The sequence below is a fragment of the Rhinopithecus bieti genome, unplaced genomic scaffold (assembly GCF_001698545.2).
Source record: "Rhinopithecus bieti isolate Rb0 unplaced genomic scaffold, ASM169854v2 scaffold_4553, whole genome shotgun sequence".
Classification (NCBI taxonomy): domain Eukaryota; kingdom Metazoa; phylum Chordata; class Mammalia; order Primates; family Cercopithecidae; genus Rhinopithecus; species Rhinopithecus bieti.
Genome location: NW_016804694.1, coordinates 1,505,134 through 1,524,751, shown reverse-complemented (window position 1 = coordinate 1,524,751; position 19,618 = coordinate 1,505,134). Strand labels below are relative to the sequence as shown.

Sequence of the window (19,618 nt, the reverse complement as noted above, 5' to 3'; positions counted from 1 at the left end):
TTTTGAGACGGAGTCTTGCTCTGTCACCCAGGCTGGAGTGCAGTGGCACGGTCTTGGCTCACTGCAACCTCCACCTCCTGTGTTAAAGCAGTTCTCCTGCCTCAGCTTCCCGAGTATCTGGGATTATAGGCGTACATCACCACACCTGGCTAATTTTTGTATTTTTAGTAGAGACGGGGTTTCACCATGTTGGCCCGGGCTGGTTTTGAACTCCTGACCTCAAGTGATCCGCCCACCTCGGCCTCCCAAAGTGCTGGGATTACAGGCGTGAGCCACAGCGCCCGGCCTAAATTTTTTAAATTGTTATTTTTTTAGAGATGGAGGTCTCACTATGTTGCCCAGGCTGGTCTCAAACTCCTGGCCTCAAGTCATACTACCATCTCAGCCTTCTGAGTAGCTCGGATTCCAGGTATGAGCCACTGTTCCTGGCTTTAAAGGTGCTTCTTAGGGCATGTAAGTTGTAGGGCACGGTGATTAAGAACTTAGGCTTTGGATCCAGACCAAAAGCCACTGCTTACTCCCTGTGTGACCCTGGCCTTTTCTATGCCTCTGCTTCACTTATAAAATGTCTTCATTTAAAATTTTGATATAGCTTTTGCATTGATTTTGATTTTTTCAATGTCACATTAAACATTTTTTTTTGATGACTGAGATTTTGGGCCCCCTTTAAATTTGACACTCACCTCATACTTGTTCTGAATCTGGAAGCTGCCAGTGAGACCCAACAGCCTTCTTCTGTTCTCCTCCTGCTGGGGGTTGCTGCCCTGTCCCCAGCCTTCAGCTCACCTGCTAACTCCCCCCTACCCCCTGGCCTGACCTCTAACCTTCACAGCCCTCTTCAGGGCAGGGAGGGCTAAGGTGCCAGAGCAGGCCAGGCCGCCCTGGAGAGCAAGGCTGTTTGCTATTGTCTCCCCAGCAGCCCCATTAACATGCGGAGAGATGCAAATGGAGGCAATCCTGATGTTTTCAAAGAACTTAATATGTTTTTTAAAAAGATAGGGTGAAAGACAGAAATTGCAGGAAATTATATATTGCAGGAGTTGCTTTATCTTCTCTGTGATTGATTCCAGTGATGCTTCTGGTGGGAATGGAGTTTCTTTTTTTCTTTTTCTTTCTTTTTTTCCCCTCTCTCTCTCTCTTTGTTTTTGAGATGGAGTCGCCCAGGCTGGAGTGCAGTGGCCTGATCATGGCTCACTGCAGCCTCCACCTCTCGGGCTCAATCCTTCCACCTCATCCTCCTGAGTAGCTGGGACTACAGGCGCACACCACCACACCTGGCTATTTTTATGTATTTTTAGTAGAGATGGGGTTTCACCATGTTGTCCAGGCTGGTCTTGAGATCCTGGGCTCAGGCGATCCTCCCACCTCGGCCTCCCAAAGTGCTGAGACTACAGTTGTGCGCCATCATGCCTGGCCAAGGGGATGGCGTTTCATGAGAGCAGAGAGCATGGCTCTCAGGCTGAGGCTGCCAAACAGCTGAACCTCTGACCCTCAGCCAGAATTTGCTGGTCTGTTATCCTGCTGGTCCTGTCCATCTTATTGCCACTTTCTCCAGCCTCTTCTTGGGTTCACACCTATATCAAGGGGTTGAACTATTCACAAGCTCCCACTTGTTTCTATGACTGTTGACGAAAGGCAGAGCAACCTTCCAAAGCGCAGCCCCCAGGCGGTTAGTTACACACTCTTGGTCTCAAGGACTTCCTTGTGGCATGGGTACCCATGAGGGAGGAAGTTTGCCTTCGTTTCAGTCTAGAAATTTCTCTGAAGGTCTGTTTTATCCCCCACGGATTCTACAATGGTGCAACAACACAGATGATCATAGTGGGCTTTTGGTAAATGTTCCTGAGTCTAGATTGTGTTAGGGAGGGCAGATAAGGCTAAGGAACAAAATCAGCCACCAACCCCCAGCAATGCCTCACTTATCTGCCATCAGGGTTGGGGGAGAAAGTGTGGCACACTGGCGAATTTTCCAGTTAGCTGAGTTTCAGAGCCAGTCTTTTTTTTTTTAATTTTAACTAGTTTGCACAGAGGCCTTTCTAAAACGGATTTCACACTTCTCTGACTTCTCAAACTGAGGTTAGAATGTAATTAAACTTATCTTGATGATTTGAGGTCATCATTTGGAATCTCAGTTATTAATCTTTGGAGCCAGACTGTCTTGTTCCCATATCAGCGCCTCTTACTAGCTGTGTGACTTCAAGCAAGGGTGTTAGCCTCTCTGTGCTTTGGTTTCCTCATCTTTAAAATGGGAATAATAGCCAGGTGCGGTGGCTCACGTCTATAATTCCAGCACTTTGGGAGGCTGAAGTGGGCAGATTGCGTGACCTCGGGAGTTCAAGACCAGCCTGGGCAACATAACAAGACCCTGTCTCTGCAAAAAAATTTAAAAATCTAGCTGGGCATGGAGCATGGTGGCGCACATCTTCTCAGGAGGCTAAGGCAGGGGGATCGCTTGAGCCCAGGAGGTTGAGGCTGTGGTGAGCAGAGATCGCACCACTGCACTCCAGCCTGGGTGACAGAGAGAGAGAGAGACCTTGTCTGAAAAACAAAAAAGGAATAATAACAGTGCCTCCCTCATAGGGTTGTTGAAAGGATTCAGTGAATTAATACATATAACATTATATCTACCTACTATAGCACGTACTAGGTAGAACCATTTTTTTTTTTTTTTTTACTTTTATTGCAAGTTCAGGCGTATATGTACAGGTTTGTTATGTAGGTTAACTTGTGTTATGGGGGTTTGTTGTGCAGATTATTTCATCACCCAGGTGTTAAGTCTAGTACCCAGTAGTTATTTTTCCTGATCCTCTCCTTCTTCCCACCCTCCACCATCCGATGGGCCCCAGTGTGTGTTGCTCCCCGCTGTGTGTCTTTGTGGGTAGACCCATGTGATATTGCCATTTTCATAGGCAAACAACAGCTGATTATTGGCAGTTTCATACGGTTCACCCCAGTATGAGGTGGCACTCTGCAAGTGTTACCTCCTGCTCTGTGTGAGACACTGTGGACCAGGATGTGACACAGGCCATCTCCTTTCGCCTTCTCCACAGGCTTACAAGGGGGCACTATTCTTCTACGTTACCCAGCCTCAGAGAGGTTAAGTTACCCATCGGGGGCTGCTCAGCGGGGAGGTGGCAGAGCTAGGATTCCAACCAGGTGGCCCTTGGCTCCTTTGTGCCGTTTTGTGTGTGTGTGTGTGTGTGTGTGTGTTTTCATTTTATTATTTGAGACAGTCTCCCTCTTGCTGCCCAGGCTGGAGTGTAGTGGCGCGATCTCGGCTCACTGCCACCTCCACCTCCCAAGTTCTAACGATTCTCCTGCCTCAGCCTCCCGAGTAGCTGGGACTACAGGCATGAGCCACCACACCCGGCTAATTTTTGTATTTTTAGTAGAGACAGGGTTTTGCCATATTGGCCAGGCTGGTCTCAAACTCCTGAGCTCAGGTGATCCATCCGCCTCGGCCTCCCAAAGTGCTGGGATTACAGGCGTGAGCCACCGCGCCCCGCCCTTTGTCCGCCTCGGCCTCCCAAAGTGCTGGGATTACAGGCGTGAGCCACCGCGCCCAGCCCTTTGTCCGCCTCGGCCTCCCAAAGTGCTGGGATTACAGGCGTGAGCCACCCCGCCCAGCCCTTTGTCCGCCTCGGCCTCCCAAAGTGCTGGGATTACAGGCGTGAGCCGCCGCGCCCCGCCCTTTGTGCTGTTTTTCGCCATCGGGTGCTAGGCTGAGACAGCAGCCCTCCCAGTAGAGCACTGAACGTCCTGGAACTTACGGCCTGTCAAGTTCTTTTATTCTTTTCTAGTATTTCTCCCCCATTCCTGATCTCACAGGGACGGAGGGCTTCCTAGGAAGCAAAACTAAGAGCTGTTGCCTCTGGGTTTTGTGGCCTCTGTTTTGGTTGTTTCAAGTGTATGCATTTTATAGTCAACCTGTGCAGGCTGAACAGGTCCTGGGTGGCTTGCCTGTGTTTATTCAGGCAAGACTGTCACTCAGGTGACCTCCAGATTCGTGCGAGGTCACAAACCCTGGCCAGGGCTGGGAAGGTTGGGGGGGATCCTGGCTTTCCTCACTGTCCCCTGAGAGTGCTCCCCACAAGAGATGGCTATTTCAGTGTTCCCCATGTGGCATCAACTGCTCAACTTAAAAGGATCGTGGTGGTTGTCCCATTCTGCACTCCACAGACGAAGAGACTGAGGCTCTGAGAGCTCAGGTGACCTGCTCAAGGCTATGCAGAGCCAGGACTGGAGCTCTAAGCTCTGAGTTCCTTGCTGGGGCCATCCCCGCTGCTCTCCTGGGCAGAATCTGGGCCTCTTGGTGCTTTTCTGACGCCACTGTGGGTCACCTCTGTGGGAAGGAGACAGGGCCAGCTTCACAGGCGCGTGGCCTGTGTAGTCACACGGGGACCTGTGCTTGGTTTAATGCTCTGCTGTCACTATCTTGAATCTCCTGATTGTTTTTGAACAGAGGGCCCCTCGTTTTCCCTTTGCACTGGGCCCCCCAATTTATATAGCCAGCGAGTCGCCCATCAAGTCCTGGGCCACGTTCCTTTCCCAGGCCATGGATGGGGCTCTCTAGGGGGGCATTTAAAGTACTCCTTCCATCCAGCATGGGACGGGATTAGAATTTTCTCCTGAGGAGGGTGTGCCTGCCCTGCTGCTTTAGAAGCCTAGAGATATTTCTGGAGGGGTAAGAGTGAAAACTCTGAAATCTGACTGTCTGAGTTACGCACTCTAGGACTTTGGGTATATGATTTAACCTCTAAAAACCTCAGTTTCTTCGTCTGTAAAATAGGGAAACAAGAGTTATTTTGTATGGTTGTATAAAGTATGAAGGCTTAACACAGGTCCTAGCATCTAGTAAGTGTTCAGTAAGTCAGCTGTTCTTTTATTCCAGGCCTGAGGTCCTAGATTTCTCTGGAGGCTCAGGGATTCTTGGGGCTTCTAGGGCCTTGGAAGCCCCCAATCCAGCTTCCTTCTTCCTGTCTGGTGGGCGATGATGAGAGGCATAATACAAGCCATCATTACCTGGGCATCTCCTTGGGCAGGTCATTCTGTCTCTAGCACCACCTGTCCTTACAGCCTCTTCCCCATCCCAGGGTAACAGGAATGCAGCCCCTCCCTGCCCACACAAGTCCAGAGTCTGAAGAATCAGCAGATTCTAAAGAAAGCAGGGAAGTGGTGAAATGTAATTTGTTCTCTCTCAGGGGGGCAGAGTGGTATACTGGAAGAGGCATGACTTTGAAAGTAGTTTATTTATGTGTAAATTTTCTGCTTCACCAGTTACCAGCTGGTGATCTCGGGCAAGTCACCTAACTTCTCCAACCTCCAGCTTCCTCATTTGTAAAAAGTAACAAAGGATTATTTTGAGGACTAAATATGATAAGGGGTATAAAGTGCTGAGCTCAGTGACTGTCCTACACAGACGGCATCTAATAAATGTTGAATGAGTGAGTGAGTGAATGAATGAAGGGAGACTGTGTTTGTTGTCATCAGATGTCCCTGAGGGAAGGCATGTGAGGTATTGGAGGTGGGAGTGGGGCAGGGACAGAGGTCACACACACTGTGACTGGGTGGGGGAACAGGTGTTCAAATAATAATAGCTCACACGCACACAGCGCTATACTCCTATGAACTCATTTTATCCTCATGAGCCTATAAGATAGGCACTGCCATTACCCTCGTTTTACAGGTAGGGAAGCTGAGCACAGAGAGGGTGAATAACTTGCCTTAAGTCATGCAGCTAAGGAGGGATGGGACTGGGACTGAAGCAGGCAGCCTGGCTCCAGCAGCCATATTCCTAACCACTGTAGCCACCGCTCAATCTTGTCACTGAGACCTTCGACCTCATGGGAGCTACGTCTTCTTCTCTGCCACTGTTTTGGTCCTCACTGGGCTATGGGTCAGCCTTCTCAAGACACTTCCCCTCATTAAGAGGAAGGAGGATGTGTGAGGGAACAGAGTGACCCCAAGAGCAGGGCAAGTCCTGGCGTCTGGACACCAGAGCCCTGAGCTTAGCCGGTTCGAAGCCGATTTGTCAGGATGCAGAGTTTTCAAATTGCAGAGGCCACACGGGAGGGGTGAAGGGGATGACAGGGACGTCTCTTCCCAATGACCCATTGGCCCCAGCAAGCTGAGGGGCTGAGAGGTCCAGAGATCCGCACCAGGGCCCGGACACCTTCTCTGCGTGTTGGGTCAGCTGGGGCAGGGAGCAGGGCTGGGGACTCAGCAGGTGGGTTCTGCTTGGTGAACTTGGGGAAGCCACTCCCTGCTCTGAGCCTTTGGCTTCTTAGCTGTGAAATGGGCCACAGACCTCACTGTATCTACCTGAGAGCACTGGGTGAGCCTCCTATGAGCTGGTGGGTGTGAAAGTGATGCTGAAACTCGAACTTCCTCCAGGAACCACATATGGGTGTGAGGCGGTGAGGCAATGTGGCCAGAGAGAGGGCTTTGGGGCTTGCAGATCAAGCTCAGACTGGCCTTGGGTTTGCTCTGTTACCTTTCTGAGCCACTCAGTGAAAGTGTAATGAAACCATGTGTGTTCACATCAAGGGGTTGCCACGTGCCTCACTCTGCCAAGTACGTCACACCCTTGATCTCATTTAGTCCTCATGACAACCCCGCAAGATGTGTGCTATCATCAGCCCCATGTTCCAGAGGGGAAACTGATGCTCCAAGAGGTCACCTACCTTGCCCTAGTTCACACAGAGAAAGTGGCAGAGCTAGGATTCAAACTGAGGCAGCTGTGGACTCCACATGCTTCCCCACCCAAGTGGTCTGCTAGGCCTGCTGGGGGGCTGTCTGAGGATGGAATAAGGGCCTGGCACTTAGTCAGTGCATTCCAACCAGGGCTGGTGCCTGGACTCCTCGTGCTTGCCAGGGTCCGGGAGCTGTGCTTCCACCTTCTCCTGCCTCACACCCTGTTCTCCCTCCCTCCCACCAGGATGTCGCCACCATGCAGTTCTGTGCCAACAAGCTGGACAAGAAAGATTTCTTTGGAAAATCTGACCCCTTCTTGGTATTCTACAGAAGCAATGAGGATGGAACGTGAGTTTTCTGGTGGCACTTGTGCACTGTGCCTTCTTGTCCCTTCTGGAGTCAAGGATGGACGGGTGGTGGTGACTTACCGGGCAGGGTGACTTGGGCCCATCTCCCGCTCTAGAGAGGGCAAGCGCTCCAGGTGGAAGTCCAGGACCCCAGGGTAGTGCCCTGGGCACCTAGGTGTGGTCAGTGGAAGGTCGGGGCAGCCTCTAAGCTGGTGGTGCCATTCTGTAGGTCTCAGCATAGTACTGAGGGGTGGGGGCTAGGTATTTGGAGGGTAGGGGGGCTAGGCAAAAACAGGGCTAGGGCAGGAATAGGGGACCAGTCCCTCATGGGAAACCTCTGATAGCTCCTTCATTCTATACAAATCAGCTCCTATCTCCAAGCCCAGCCTCCTGTCCCCACAGCCCTCTGAGCAGCCCGCAGCCTGGCCCCCTACTACTGCCCACACAACAGGGCCAGTCTTGACCCTTTCCCCTGCCTGGCCCCACATAGGCTTCATTTGAAAATCCAGACTTTGAAGCCCCTGTTTCCTCCTCTCTTCTCCCTAATCTAGAAGCCACCCACAATAAGATGGAAGCGTACACAACATGTTGGCAAATGTAGGTCAGCAATATATGCCAGAGACAGATTCTGGGGGGAAGGTCTGGGGACCTAGGTCCTCCCCAGCAGCCTGTTATGTGACCCTGGGCAAGTGAAGACCCCTCTCTGGGCCTGTTTTCTCATCCAGTTGGATTACGTAGTCGCCACGGTCTCTTTAAGCACCACAATTCTGGCGGGCTGTGGCCACTTACAGGCTGGATTCTGCAGAATGAGGAAGTGATGGGACCAGGGAGGTTAATTAGAGAAGCGCTGCTGGAGAAGGGAAACTTGGAAGCGGGTTTTGAAGGAGAGGAAGAAAATGGGTCCCCGCCTTGCGGGTGGGGGGAGCAGGGAAGAATAAAGGGCTAGAGAAGGGAGAAACGTTTGGGCAAAGCAAGTGTGCCTAGAGGGCAGAAAGACCCCCCCAATTCCCCTTGAAATTGTGTGGGGGGGGTGGGGGGGGCAGGGGAGTGGCGAGGAGGAGGTGTGTTTCAGTTCAAGGGAAAACTGATTTAAAAATCAGTTTTCCTGAACGTACAAAACAAGGGAAATTAGGTATGATCATTTGCATGACAAAAGGATTCTTTGTCTCACCAAAGGACTCCCAGAATGATTTCTTTAAATAATTCTGTTGACTTTGACTTGACTTGATGTGGGGGAGGAAAAGGCCTGCATATTGTTCTGGGCATCCACACAGGCCCCCTCCAGAGAGGCAGAGCCAGGGTCAAGCTGGGCTTGTCTGGCTGAGGCCGGCTGGGAGGAGGAGAGGGATTTGGGAGCAGGAGAGGGGTGCACTGCAAAGGGTGTTTGGGAAAGATTGCTCTAGCAGAGTGATGTGTAGGACGAGTGGGGAGGGTGCGGGGAAAGGGAGAGCCTTGTGACTGACACGGTGAACAGGTGGGAGGTGCTACCAGCTCCCACCCTGGATCTGTGCCGTGGAAATGCAGGGGAAGGAAGTGGGGAGGGGAGGAAGGGGGCAAAAGGACAATGAGGGGACCTCAGTCAGCTGGACTTGGATGGGGACCGAAGTCAGAGCTCTCTCCCTGGCAGTGGAGCCAAGGGAACCCAGAGTGCTTGCAGAGCAGCGGGGGAGCTGGTCGATCAGACCGGGGAGGTCGTGGGAGTTTATTTGGGGCAAGTTTCATTCCAAGTGTGAACTGGAGCATTCCGGGGGCAAGGAGACACTGATCCCTGACGGGGATCCCGTGTGGCACTGAAGAAACTGATCCGGAGGCCCGCCTAGAGGTGGGCCAGGCAATGGCTGCACTGGTGAGAACAGAGCAGTCACTGAGGGTTGGTGGGGAGAAGACTGGAAGGCCTGCAGAGACACCCCCAGTTAGGAGGAAGGTCAGTGAGGGAGCCAGGAGAGGGAACTGTCACACCAGCCACAGGAGGAGGGAGAAGGCAAGGGGGCACCTGCTGTGCCCCTGGAGCTGCACTTAGAACACCTGGTCAAGCTTGGCTCTCAAGCGAGAGGAGGGAAAGGGAGAAGTCAGTGGTTCCAGAGGTGGGAGGCTCCAGAGGGCCCACAGGGGTCTGTGTGATGGTTGGAGGGTAATATTTGGAGTCCAGCAGGGCTTCTGCACAGTATCATCCTCTCTCCCTCCAGGACCACCCATTTCCTACTCCTTGTTGTCCCTCCAGCTCTCCTCCCCCCACTGCCCCAGGCTCCTCTTCCTGCCTCACCTGCCTGCCCCAGCCCTGGGCAGCTGCGGCCCCTCCTGCTCCCATCTCCATTCCCATCCTCACCACCAGCTCTGGGGTGTGTGAGGAGGTCTCCCACATGCATCTCCACACTCCAGTGGGTGGGCGAGAAGGAGCAGAGAAGAGAAATGCTAAGCCACGGTGACAGAATGACATTTTGACTTGAAAATTGCCAGAGAAGAAATGACACCGGCTGTGTGGGTATGGGCGGAGCCCAGGCACTTATTCAGCTGACCTTTCCAACCAGGGATGTAGCTGGGGCTGGTGGTGGGAGATCTCAGAGAGACGCCCCTGCCCCCGGCTCAGCCCTGGTAGTGGCTGCCCATCCATGTGGCAGGGCTGGCTTCCAGGATGGGGCCAGCCAAGCATGGCATGGGGCGTGGGCAGGGACACCAGATTAGGGCCCATCTGGGATAAGTCAATTCTGTACTTTTAGTTTGCAAAGCGGGTTCATGGATTCAGACGGGAAAAGCAGAAAGGGTCTTAGAGCTCATCTAAGTCGGGAGCTTTAATTTCATTGGACTGACATACCAGTGAAAGCTATGGAAACTCGCCCCCAAGAAATATATTGATTCATTTGTAAAGAATTATTGAATACCTACAAAGTGCCAGGCACTGTTCTAGGCACTAGGGATGTGCCAGTGATCAAAAAAGACAAAAATCCTTGCTCTTATGGAGCTTACATTTTAGTGATGGATCATGAGCAGAATAAATAAGGAAAAAATAGACTATATCAAAATGTCAAATGGTGACAAATGAAATAGAAAAAAAAAGTCTGGGAGGAGTCTAGGGGATGTGAGAGGCAGGAGACCAGGCAGCTGTCAATTTTAGACATGGTAGTCAGGGAAGGTTTCGTGGAGATGGCGTTTGAAGGTAGTGAGGAGTGAGTCATAAAGATGGAAATGGGGGAGAGAATATTCCAGGCCAGGGGAGCAGCAGGCACAAACAACCCATACACCTAATTTCTCCCAGTGTTTCCGGGATTCACAGACCCCTAAAGTTTATCTGCTCATCCTTCTGTGGATTGCAGATGGAGAATCTTTGATAGAGGGTAACTGCCTGGGTTTACAGGTGGGGAGCTGGAGGCCCAGAGAGGGGAGAGCTTGCTCAAGGTCACACAGTGAAGTGGCCCCAGAGTAGGGGCTAGAACCCAGGGCTCCTGACACCCTGGGATTTGTCCCCACTTCCAGGTCCTTACCTGGTGCAGGAACCCTTTCTGCAGTGTCACCAGCAGATGGCCGACTAGTATCAGCTTGGCTGCAATTAGTGACGGGCAGCTCATCACCTTTTGAAGCCATCATTTCCATCGTCTGGGAACCAGAGATGTGAACCAGTTGACTCCTCTGTTGACCTGCATTCACCTCCCTTGGGTTTGGGCCTGACAGCCTTCCCTCTCTTCTTCCTCACCAGGTTCACCATTTGCCACAAAACGGAGGTCATGAAGAACACCCTAAATCCAGTCTGGCAAACTTTCTCCATTCCTGTGAGAGCCCTCTGCAATGGCGACTATGATCGGTGAGATGAGAAAATGTCCTTTCTTTTTCCCTTCTGCTCTGGGCCCGCCCAAGCACAAGTGAGGGAGGCTGCATTCATATCAACATGGTCAGTCCCATCAGCAGGAACCAGGCCTTCTGGAGTTGTGCAGTGGGGGATGCCCTGCACAGGCTGGGGCTTGGTGAACCTCTCCACTCTTCCTCTGCTGCACCTGGCAACGTCTGCCTCTTCACAGCCTCACAGATCCCCCTCTCCCCACCCGCCCCACCTCTTTCCCCTCTGTCTGGCATCCCCAGTGGTGGGAAACTCCCAAGGCTAGGGGGATGGGAAGTGCCAAGGATTCCAGGGAAACCCAGATGGGTGCCCCGGGTGCCCAGGCCTGGAGCTCAGCAGCTTGTCTTTTCATTGTTCCCAGTGGAGGAGCAGATGGCAGCAGGGAAGCAGGGTGTTGATGCAGGCAGAGGCAGCTGGTCCCAACTCCTGGCCAACAGACTGGGGAGTCAAGATCCCAGGGATACATCCTGCCAGCCTAATTGCCATAAACAAACGGGGTAGGGGTGGAATGCAAAGAGCTCCTGGGATTTCTTTCTCTTTTTTTGGACAGGGTCTCGCTCAGTCACCCAGGCTGCAGTGCAGTGGCCGTGGCGCCATCACAGCCCACTGCAGCCTGGACCTCCCAGGCTCAAGCGATCCTCCCATCTCCGCCTCCTGAATATAGTTGGGACTACAGGCACCTACCACCAAGCCCAGCAATTTTTTTTTTCCAGTACAGACTGGTTTCACCATGTTGTCCAAGCTGGTCTCAAACTCCTGAGCTCAAGCAGTGCACCTGCCTCTGCCTCCCAAAGTACTGGGATTACAGGTGTGAGTCACCATGCCTGGCAGATTTTTTTGTTTTTTAATTGAGATGGAATCTCACTCTTTCACCCAGGCTGGAGTGGAGTGGCATGATTTCAGCTCACTGCAGCCTCCGCCTCCCGGGCTCAAGCAATCCTTCCACCTCAGTCTCCCGAGTAGCTGGTACCACAACCATGCACCACCATGCCCAGCTAATTTTTTGTGTTTTTGGTGGAGATGGGGTTTCGCCATGTTGCCCAGGATAGATTTTTTGTTTTAACATATGCCTACTCTTATTACATGTTGGCTATCATCTTCATCATCATTTCAGTGTAGATTGTGGAGTGTGGATACCATATACCTGGTTGCTAATCCTGACTCTGTGACCAAAAAGCGCCGTCAACCTGGGCAATCCTTGACCTGTCTGAGCCTGAGTTTCCTTATCTGTAAAATGGGTATTTAAATGTCTGCCTACTATACAGGACTGCATTGACGCTCACACGACACAACCTACACAAGGAGGCTCTGGTGTGCCTAAAATACCAAATTTGGCATCTCATCCACAGATGTTTAGGGAACCCCTGTCATGTACCAGGCACTGTGCTAGATGCTGGGAAATCAGCAGGGAACAAACGTGCAGTCTTCACCCTTCACCCCACCTCGTGGAGTTTACATGCCAGTAGGGGAGGCAGACATTAATCCAATAATCACATAAGGAAACACGTAATTATACATTGTAGCAAGTGCCCAGAGACAGTGGGGCCACCCAAAATGGGAGCTGTGAGACTGTGTTGGTTTCTGCTGAGTCACGAGAACCCATGGCCGTCTCCTGGTGATTGCTGCAGCTCAGGTGGGTGAGCTGGTAGGGGGCTCATGGGCAGGGCTCTCTGGACAGCCAAGAAAGCTGGGCCTCTTCAGGTCACTCCGACAGGAACACTAGGGTGTCGAAACAGACACCTCAGGTCAGGTGTGGTGGCTCACACCTGTAATCCCAACAGTCTGGAAGGCTGAGATGGGCTTGAATCCAGGAGTTCAAGACAAGCCTGGGTAACATAGCAAGACACCCATCTCTACAAAAAAAAAATTTTTAATTTAAAACTAAACTTAAAAAACTTAAAACGTTACAAAAAATTATCTGGGCGTCGTGGCGCACATCTGTGGACCCAGCTACTCAGGTGGCTGAGGTGAATGGATCATTTGAGCCCAGGAGTTCAAGGCTGCAGTGAGCTATGATCGCACCACCGCGCTCCAGCCTGGGATGCTGTCTCAAGAAAAAAAGAAAGAAAGAAAGAAAGAAAACCTTAAAAACAAAAAAAGAGAATAAACAAGCAAACAAAATCACAGATACCTTGGGGCAGCTGGGAGCCTGACAAGGCATGTTAAGGGGATGATGGGCAGATGAATGGCCTCTAGGTACCCCTGTTCCCCTCTGAAGAAACCCCCAGGCTGCCAGTTTGAGACATGAGCTTGCTCTTTTTCCTGCCTCTTGGCTGGGACAGAAATGCCACAGTCTGTTCCACAGGTGGTCATTGAGTGCCTCCTGTGTCCCAGCGTGGCGCCTCTAGCTGTGTGGCATTTAAGCGAACGGAGTCGCATTCCCATCTTTAAGGAGCCTGTGGTCTGACCACAGGGAGCACAGATGCGCACATGTATTTTAGACAGATAAATAAGTGCATAAAATAAGACTGGGAACAAAGACTGTCTTAGCGCTGCAGTCAAACAAGCCTCTGTTACACGTCTAGCTGGCTCCGGGGCTTCTAGAGTGGTGAGGGGATGGGGGAGGACAGGCTGGTTGGAGCAGTGAGTTCTAAAGAAGGCCCAGGAAAGGCTGGAAAGTCAGGGGAGGGGGATCCTGGGGACAGGGACATGGGAATAAAGGGAGATGGAAACAAAGTGAGAGGAAATTCAAGGTAGGGGGATGGGAGAGTGGGCCAGTTAAAGTCTCACAGGGCAGAAGGTATTGGGGATCCCTGGCACAACCGCCCTGAGGTTGCTGGGGGGCCCAGCTGACCCCCCACAACCCTGTATCTCTAGGGAGGAGCGCCCAGGGTTGCAGAAGCCAGCTTTGTCAGGGACAGTGAAGGGGGCAGCAGGGCTCAGAGGCCTGGCTTCACCACTGGGCCGTTGGAGGAGGTGGGTATTTATTTGGTGGGAGGGGCAGGCTCCCACCTCCCTCTCTGAGTCAGAACCTAGCCTCATCTCCCTGCAGGATGGCTCTGCCCCATGTCCAGAAACAGATCTGCCATGACGTGACAGACAGTAGTGTTAATCAAGGAGGCCAGGCATGTCACTCTGGCTCTGAGAGCGATCAGGCCTGTTCCCCCACCTCCCAGCCCTAGTGTAACCCTGTAAGCCACGCACCCAACAGCCACTCAGGAGGTGCCAGCATCGGAAGGCCCTCCAGGGTAGGCAGGGGAGGGCCCTGTGCAGGAAAATGAGGCCACTGTCCCCTCCATCCAAGGCACCTCTGGGAGCCTCACAGAACCATAGTTGATTTAACCCAACAGCCGTGTCTTCCAAGCCAGTCAGACCCCAGGCACTGTGCTGGGTGCTGTGGGAGCCTATTAAGCTATTGGACCCAAGCCTCCCTCTTAGATTGCTCCCAGGCCAGTGGGGAGACAGACAGGTCATAATAATAGTGAAGACTCCTACAGCACTTAACCATGGGCCAGGCCCTGCTCTAAGTGCTATGTATAGGAACTAATTTAATCCTCCCAACAATTAGCTTGCTGGAAAGAGGTGCTGGTGCTATCCACATTTTACATGTAAGGAGACAGACAGGCCCTGAGAGATTAAGTAACTTACCCAGTGTCTTGCTGCCAGATGATGGTAGAACCAGGATTTGGACCCCGGCACGCTGGCTCTAGGTTCTGTGTTGTTAATCGCTATGCTCTGTTGCCAAATAGCCAAGACATGGCATGACAGAGCTGTGACCAGGGTACATCTGGGGGAGGCTTACTAATGAGCACCTTGCTCAGGGGTTAGGGGCAGTTCTGCTTTCTGATTAGAGGTAGGGAAGCTGCTTGGATTGGTTTTAGTCCTCAAAGCATTAATGTCCTTCTGGCTTTAATACCAAATAATTCAGAGGGGAGAGGAGAGGGGAACAGCAAGAAGGAAGAGGAAGACCCAAAAGGCCTTGATACCTGCCTGGGTAAGGGAGTGAAAGAGGGGAAGGGATAATGGTTCAGCGTTCGAGGGCAGGAAAAGGAGGCACCACCAACAGAAATGGGCAGTGTGATCGGGAGCCAGATTCTCACACACACAGATTTGTGTTATGCAGTTCTTTTCACAGCCTATCTGCAACCCATTTTTTAAAAAATTATCCGTCATAAGTTATAAAGATTATGTTTGTTGTTTGAACATAAGCTGCTGCTGTTGAGAGGTTGGGGAAAGAGAGGTAAACATGGTTTCAGCCACATTGAGTGGAGGCAACTGTGGACCAGGCACAGCTAAAGCAGGAGGGGACAACAGTCTGGGGGTCCCCAGGAGGGGGGTGGCCAGAGATCTGGTGCCCTGGGAGACCCTGTGGGGGGTGCCAGAGGCCAGGAGCAAGAAAGAAGAGGAGACGGTCAGAGGGATAGCAGGAAACTAAGAGGAGGGCGGCACGGTTAGGGAGCATCCCTTCCTATTGTGAGAAGAGGTACAGGAGGATGAGAACCGGGCCTGATGAGAAAGGGCAGTGTTCTTGGAAGGATGGGTGCAGAAGCCAGGAAATATGATTACAGTTACTGAGGACTTAGGACATGGACCAAGTTGTATTCTAATTGGTTTAAATGCATTATCTTATTTTGCGAATTTAAATTTTACAATAACCCTAGGAGCCGGGTACTAGTGCTGTGCCCATTTTACAAGGGAAATAGAGGAGAAGATATTATATAACTTGCCGGAGTAAGGAGAAGCTGCATTTCCCTCCTGTTGAAATTGCCTCTGGCCTGGCCCTCTGGCCTGGAGTCTCCCTGCCTTTGCCATGTGTCCAGTCCACACAAGGCCAAACCTGAGTGACCCAGCTGAGCAGAGCTGAAGTCACAGGAAGTGGCATCAGGGTCAGAGACAATCCAGCCTTCCAGTGGGGTAAAGTGGGGTGATGACAAAAAGCACTTCCCCTGCCTTCCTGGAATTTGCCCTACTCTATTAATCGTTCTGTGACTTGAGGATTTGTCCTTGTTAAACCACAGTTGTCTGGGTCAGGCTGCTCACACCTTGATGCTGAATGAGTAGATTTTAAAAGGGTGTTAAGTGTGTGGAGTCCTCACCTGGAGAGAGGAAAGGAGTCACCACAGCTTCCCACTTCTGCCTGGCACCCTTGATGTATGACTTGCTTCTCTTTTGCATCCGGCCGCAGATGAGCTTCCAGGAGGGCCAGGCACCCTGTCAGGCACCTCCACGGATGGCCTCGATGAAGGGTGTCTTATCATTCTCGGTTTTCACATGCAGAAGCTGAGGCTCAGACAGGAGGCACAGTCACTGCGGCACTGCCCCATGTTGCACAGTGCAAGCTGGGGGCCGAGATTGTTGCCAGTCTCACTGCCTGCCCCAGGTGAGGCCCTGATGCTCCTCTTCCTGAAGAGTTGAGTGTTGGACTGACTCAGGTCCATTTAAGGCAAAACCCCTCAGGGCCTGTCAGCTCTCGGGACTTGTAAGCCTGCAGGGAAACCTTCCCCCTGCCAGGCAGAGGCTCATTAGGAGGCAGACCTTACAGTTCACCCGGGAGGAAACTAGAGAGAGAGCTGGTTGGTGTGCAGTGTGGGGCAGCCTGGCGTTTTGGCTGGTGTCTCTCATCCCTGCTGACTTGACCAGGCTCACACATATCTGGCTCTGTCATTGTGGCCCTAGGTGTCCAGAGGCCCAGGTCACTGACTCCTGGCATCACCACTGACCAGCTGTGTGACTCAGGGAAAGCCACATACTCTTGTCCTCCTTTTGTGATTTTGTAGAATGAAGGTGTTATTACTTTCACAGCCCATTTCATAAAGTTGTTAGGAGCTCTCAGTCAGCCAACAAATATGTATACAGCACCTGATATAGGCTAGGCACTGTTCTAGAAGCTGAAGATACAGCAGTAAACAAACAAACAAAAATCCCTGGTCTCATGGAGCTGATATTTTCAAGAAGCATCGGAATTGTTTGGGAGACAGGAGCTTGGATAAAGGGATAGAGTGTTTTAGATAGGAACGGAGCAACATGTGTCTAGTGCTGACTGTATGTGGAGATACTTTACTTGCACAGCAACTCCAAAGTGGGTGTGATTTTTCTCAATTTGGAAAGGGGGGGAGTGTCTGAGGGTTAAGCCAGTGGCTCAGGGCAATAGACCTAGTACTTGGAAGAGCTGGGACTGCCAGCCAGGGCTGCTCACCCCAGAGCCGAAGGTCTTTTCTGCCCACCTTGCTACCTCCTAGGTTAGGCCTCAGTTCTAAGCCTTTTTATGCCAGATAAGGTGTTCATTTGGTGGTCTGCAGAAGCCCATTTCATTTTCCCACACCCAACAAGCCTGTTCTTTTGGGTGCTGGCCCCAGAAGTCACGGTCAGCCGGACCGCAGCTTTTGTTGGCCCTGTGCTAAGGGGTTGGGAGCCAAGTCCAGCAGGTGACAAGTAGCATCTGCAATGACTTCAGGCAGCCCAGCCAGGGTGGTCGGCCACAGAACTGTGAATATGGCTGGGCGCGCTGGTTCACGCCTGTAATCCCAGCATTTTGGGAGGCCAAGGTGGGCAGATCACTTGAGGTCAGGAGTTTGAGACCAACCTGGCCACCATGGTGAAACCCCATCTCTACTAAAAATATACAAATTAGCTGGATGTGATGGCATGCACCTGTAATCCCAGCTACTCAGGAGGCTGAGGCAGGAGAATTGCTTGAACCCAGGAGACGGAGGTTGCAGTGAGCTGAGATTGCACCACTGCACTCCAGCTTGGGTGACTGAGTGAGACTCTGTCTCAAAAAAACAAAACAAAACAAAACAAAACCGGGAATAGAGTAGTGAAAGCCTTATTTGTCTTCTCCCCATGGCCTTCCCCTGTCTCTGGGCACTATTTCTCTCACCTCCTTCTCTCCCAAGGCTGGAGTTGCAGCCTTTGAGCTAATCTGACCTCCAGGCTGCAGCCATCCCTGGAGCCTTAATGGAGGCCAGGCCGAGTTTGCACAGGAATCTCACACTCAGTGCTCTCAACCTGGGTTGCAAGTTCAAATCCCCTGGGGAATTTTAACAATTCCCATGCCCAGGTTGTACTCCAGACCAATTGATCATGAATCTCTCGGGTAAGACATTGGTGTCAGTATTTCTAAAGCTGACACCAATGTGTCATCTTGGGGGATTCCCATGTGGAATCTTGGGGGGATTCCAAAGTGCAACCAAGTTTGAAAACCAGTGCAGTCTTCTAGAGAAGGTCAGTGGCTCTGGCTGCAGGCTAGAATCTATCAGAGAACTTTTCAAAACTACCCAGGCCTGAGTCCCATCCACACCAATTAAATCAGGCCGTCTGGCCTGGGATTAAAAGTTTCCCCAGTGATTTTGTGGATATCCAGGACTGTCACCACGACTGGGGTCCTCCTCCAGCCTCTGAGCATGTGGCCATCACCCATCTAGTCACCTGATGTTGGTGGTCAGAGGACAGCTATTCTTTGGTGGGGTCTCTGAAGGTCCCCTGCAGAGCTTAGCAGGCTGGGGAAGGACTGGGAGGCCACTAGGCAGGGGTAGAGAGACTTCAGCCTTGTGGGGTCATGACCGAAGTCCTGGACTGGGAGTCAGGGACTTGCTCTTCTTCTGGCTCAGACCCTCAGCTGGGTGACTCTGGGCAAGTCACTGGAGGCTCTTAGGGCTCAATTTTCCCATCTGACAGTGAAGTGGAGGCCATCACTCCAGAACACACACAGCACAGTCACCAGGGAAGCCTTGCAAACAGATTGCTGAGTCTTGCCCAGAGCTGGGCCTGGGAGTCTGTGTCTGAAAAGCTGCCACTGATTTGGCCAGGCAGTCAGGCTTGAATCGAGAGTTGCAAAGCCCAAGTACCTGGGCTCAAGTGTCCCCTGATTTAAGTAAATTTCATATGTAAGACTATCAGAGGCCAGGCACCGTGGCTCATGCCTGTAATCTCAGTACTTTGGGAGGCCCAGATGGTTGGATCACTTAAGGTCAGGAGTTCGAGACCAGTGTGGCCAACATGGTGAAACCCCGTCTCTACTAAAGATACAAAAAATTAGCTGGACATGGTGGCACATGCCTGTAATCCTAGCTACTCAGGAGGCTGAGGCAGGAGAATCACTTGAATCCGGGAGGCAGAGGTTGCAATGAGCTGAGATCGCGCCACTGCACTCCAGCCCGGGCAACAGAGCAAGACTCCATCTCAAAAAACAGAAACAAAACAAACCAAAAATCCTATCAGAGAGCAGCCAAATGATGAAGTGGAGAGAAGGAGGCATTTTTGTAGAGACCCTCCCATGCAGCAGGCAGGCTTTACTGGCTTGTTCTTGCAGCTGTTCTGCAAGGCTGTTATCACTTCTCCTTTCAATGGTGGTTTATGGCTCAAGGAGATTAAGTGACATTTCAGGTCCCATAGTGAGGGGCCCAGGTCCAAGCCTAGGGCTGTCGTGGTCTTTCCACTCTTTCCAGCTCATCAGCCCACCTTCAGGGGCTTAGGTGATTTTTTTCCCTTTCCACAATAATTCATCTCAAAGAGACATGGTTTTTTGTTTTTCACAAGAATTTAAAGGATTCCTTTAAATGGTGGGCTTCTATGCCTGCCCCATTGTACAGGAGTCCTGTGCACAACCTATCGGGCATTCCTTGGTTCAGAACAGTTTCTGCCCTGCTGCGGTGGATCTGTCCTCTAGCCCCAGTCCAGAGGAGGCTCATCTGAAAGGAGACAGCGCCTCCTCCTGGGGGGGCCACAGAAGCCCAAGGCTGACTCCTGGCAGGCCCGAGGAGATGGGCGAGATGATGGGATGTTAACAGAGACATGCCCAGGGAGCTGC

The 19,618-nt window shown here is 51.8% G+C and overlaps 1 protein-coding gene across 5 annotated transcripts in view; it reads left to right on the top strand.

Moving 5' to 3' along the window:
* Nucleotides 1-19,618, top strand: part of CPNE5 (copine 5) — a 98,189-nt gene that overhangs the window by 52,960 nt on the left and 25,611 nt on the right. For all 5 annotated transcript variants that reach the window (XM_017870110.1, XM_017870109.1, XM_017870112.1 and 2 more), the window contains 2 exons: nucleotides 6,938-7,041; nucleotides 10,732-10,836. In XM_017870110.1, coding sequence (XP_017725599.1) covers nucleotides 6,938-7,041; nucleotides 10,732-10,836 — 209 coding nt within the window. The remainder of the gene's footprint in view (nucleotides 1-6,937; nucleotides 7,042-10,731; nucleotides 10,837-19,618) is intronic.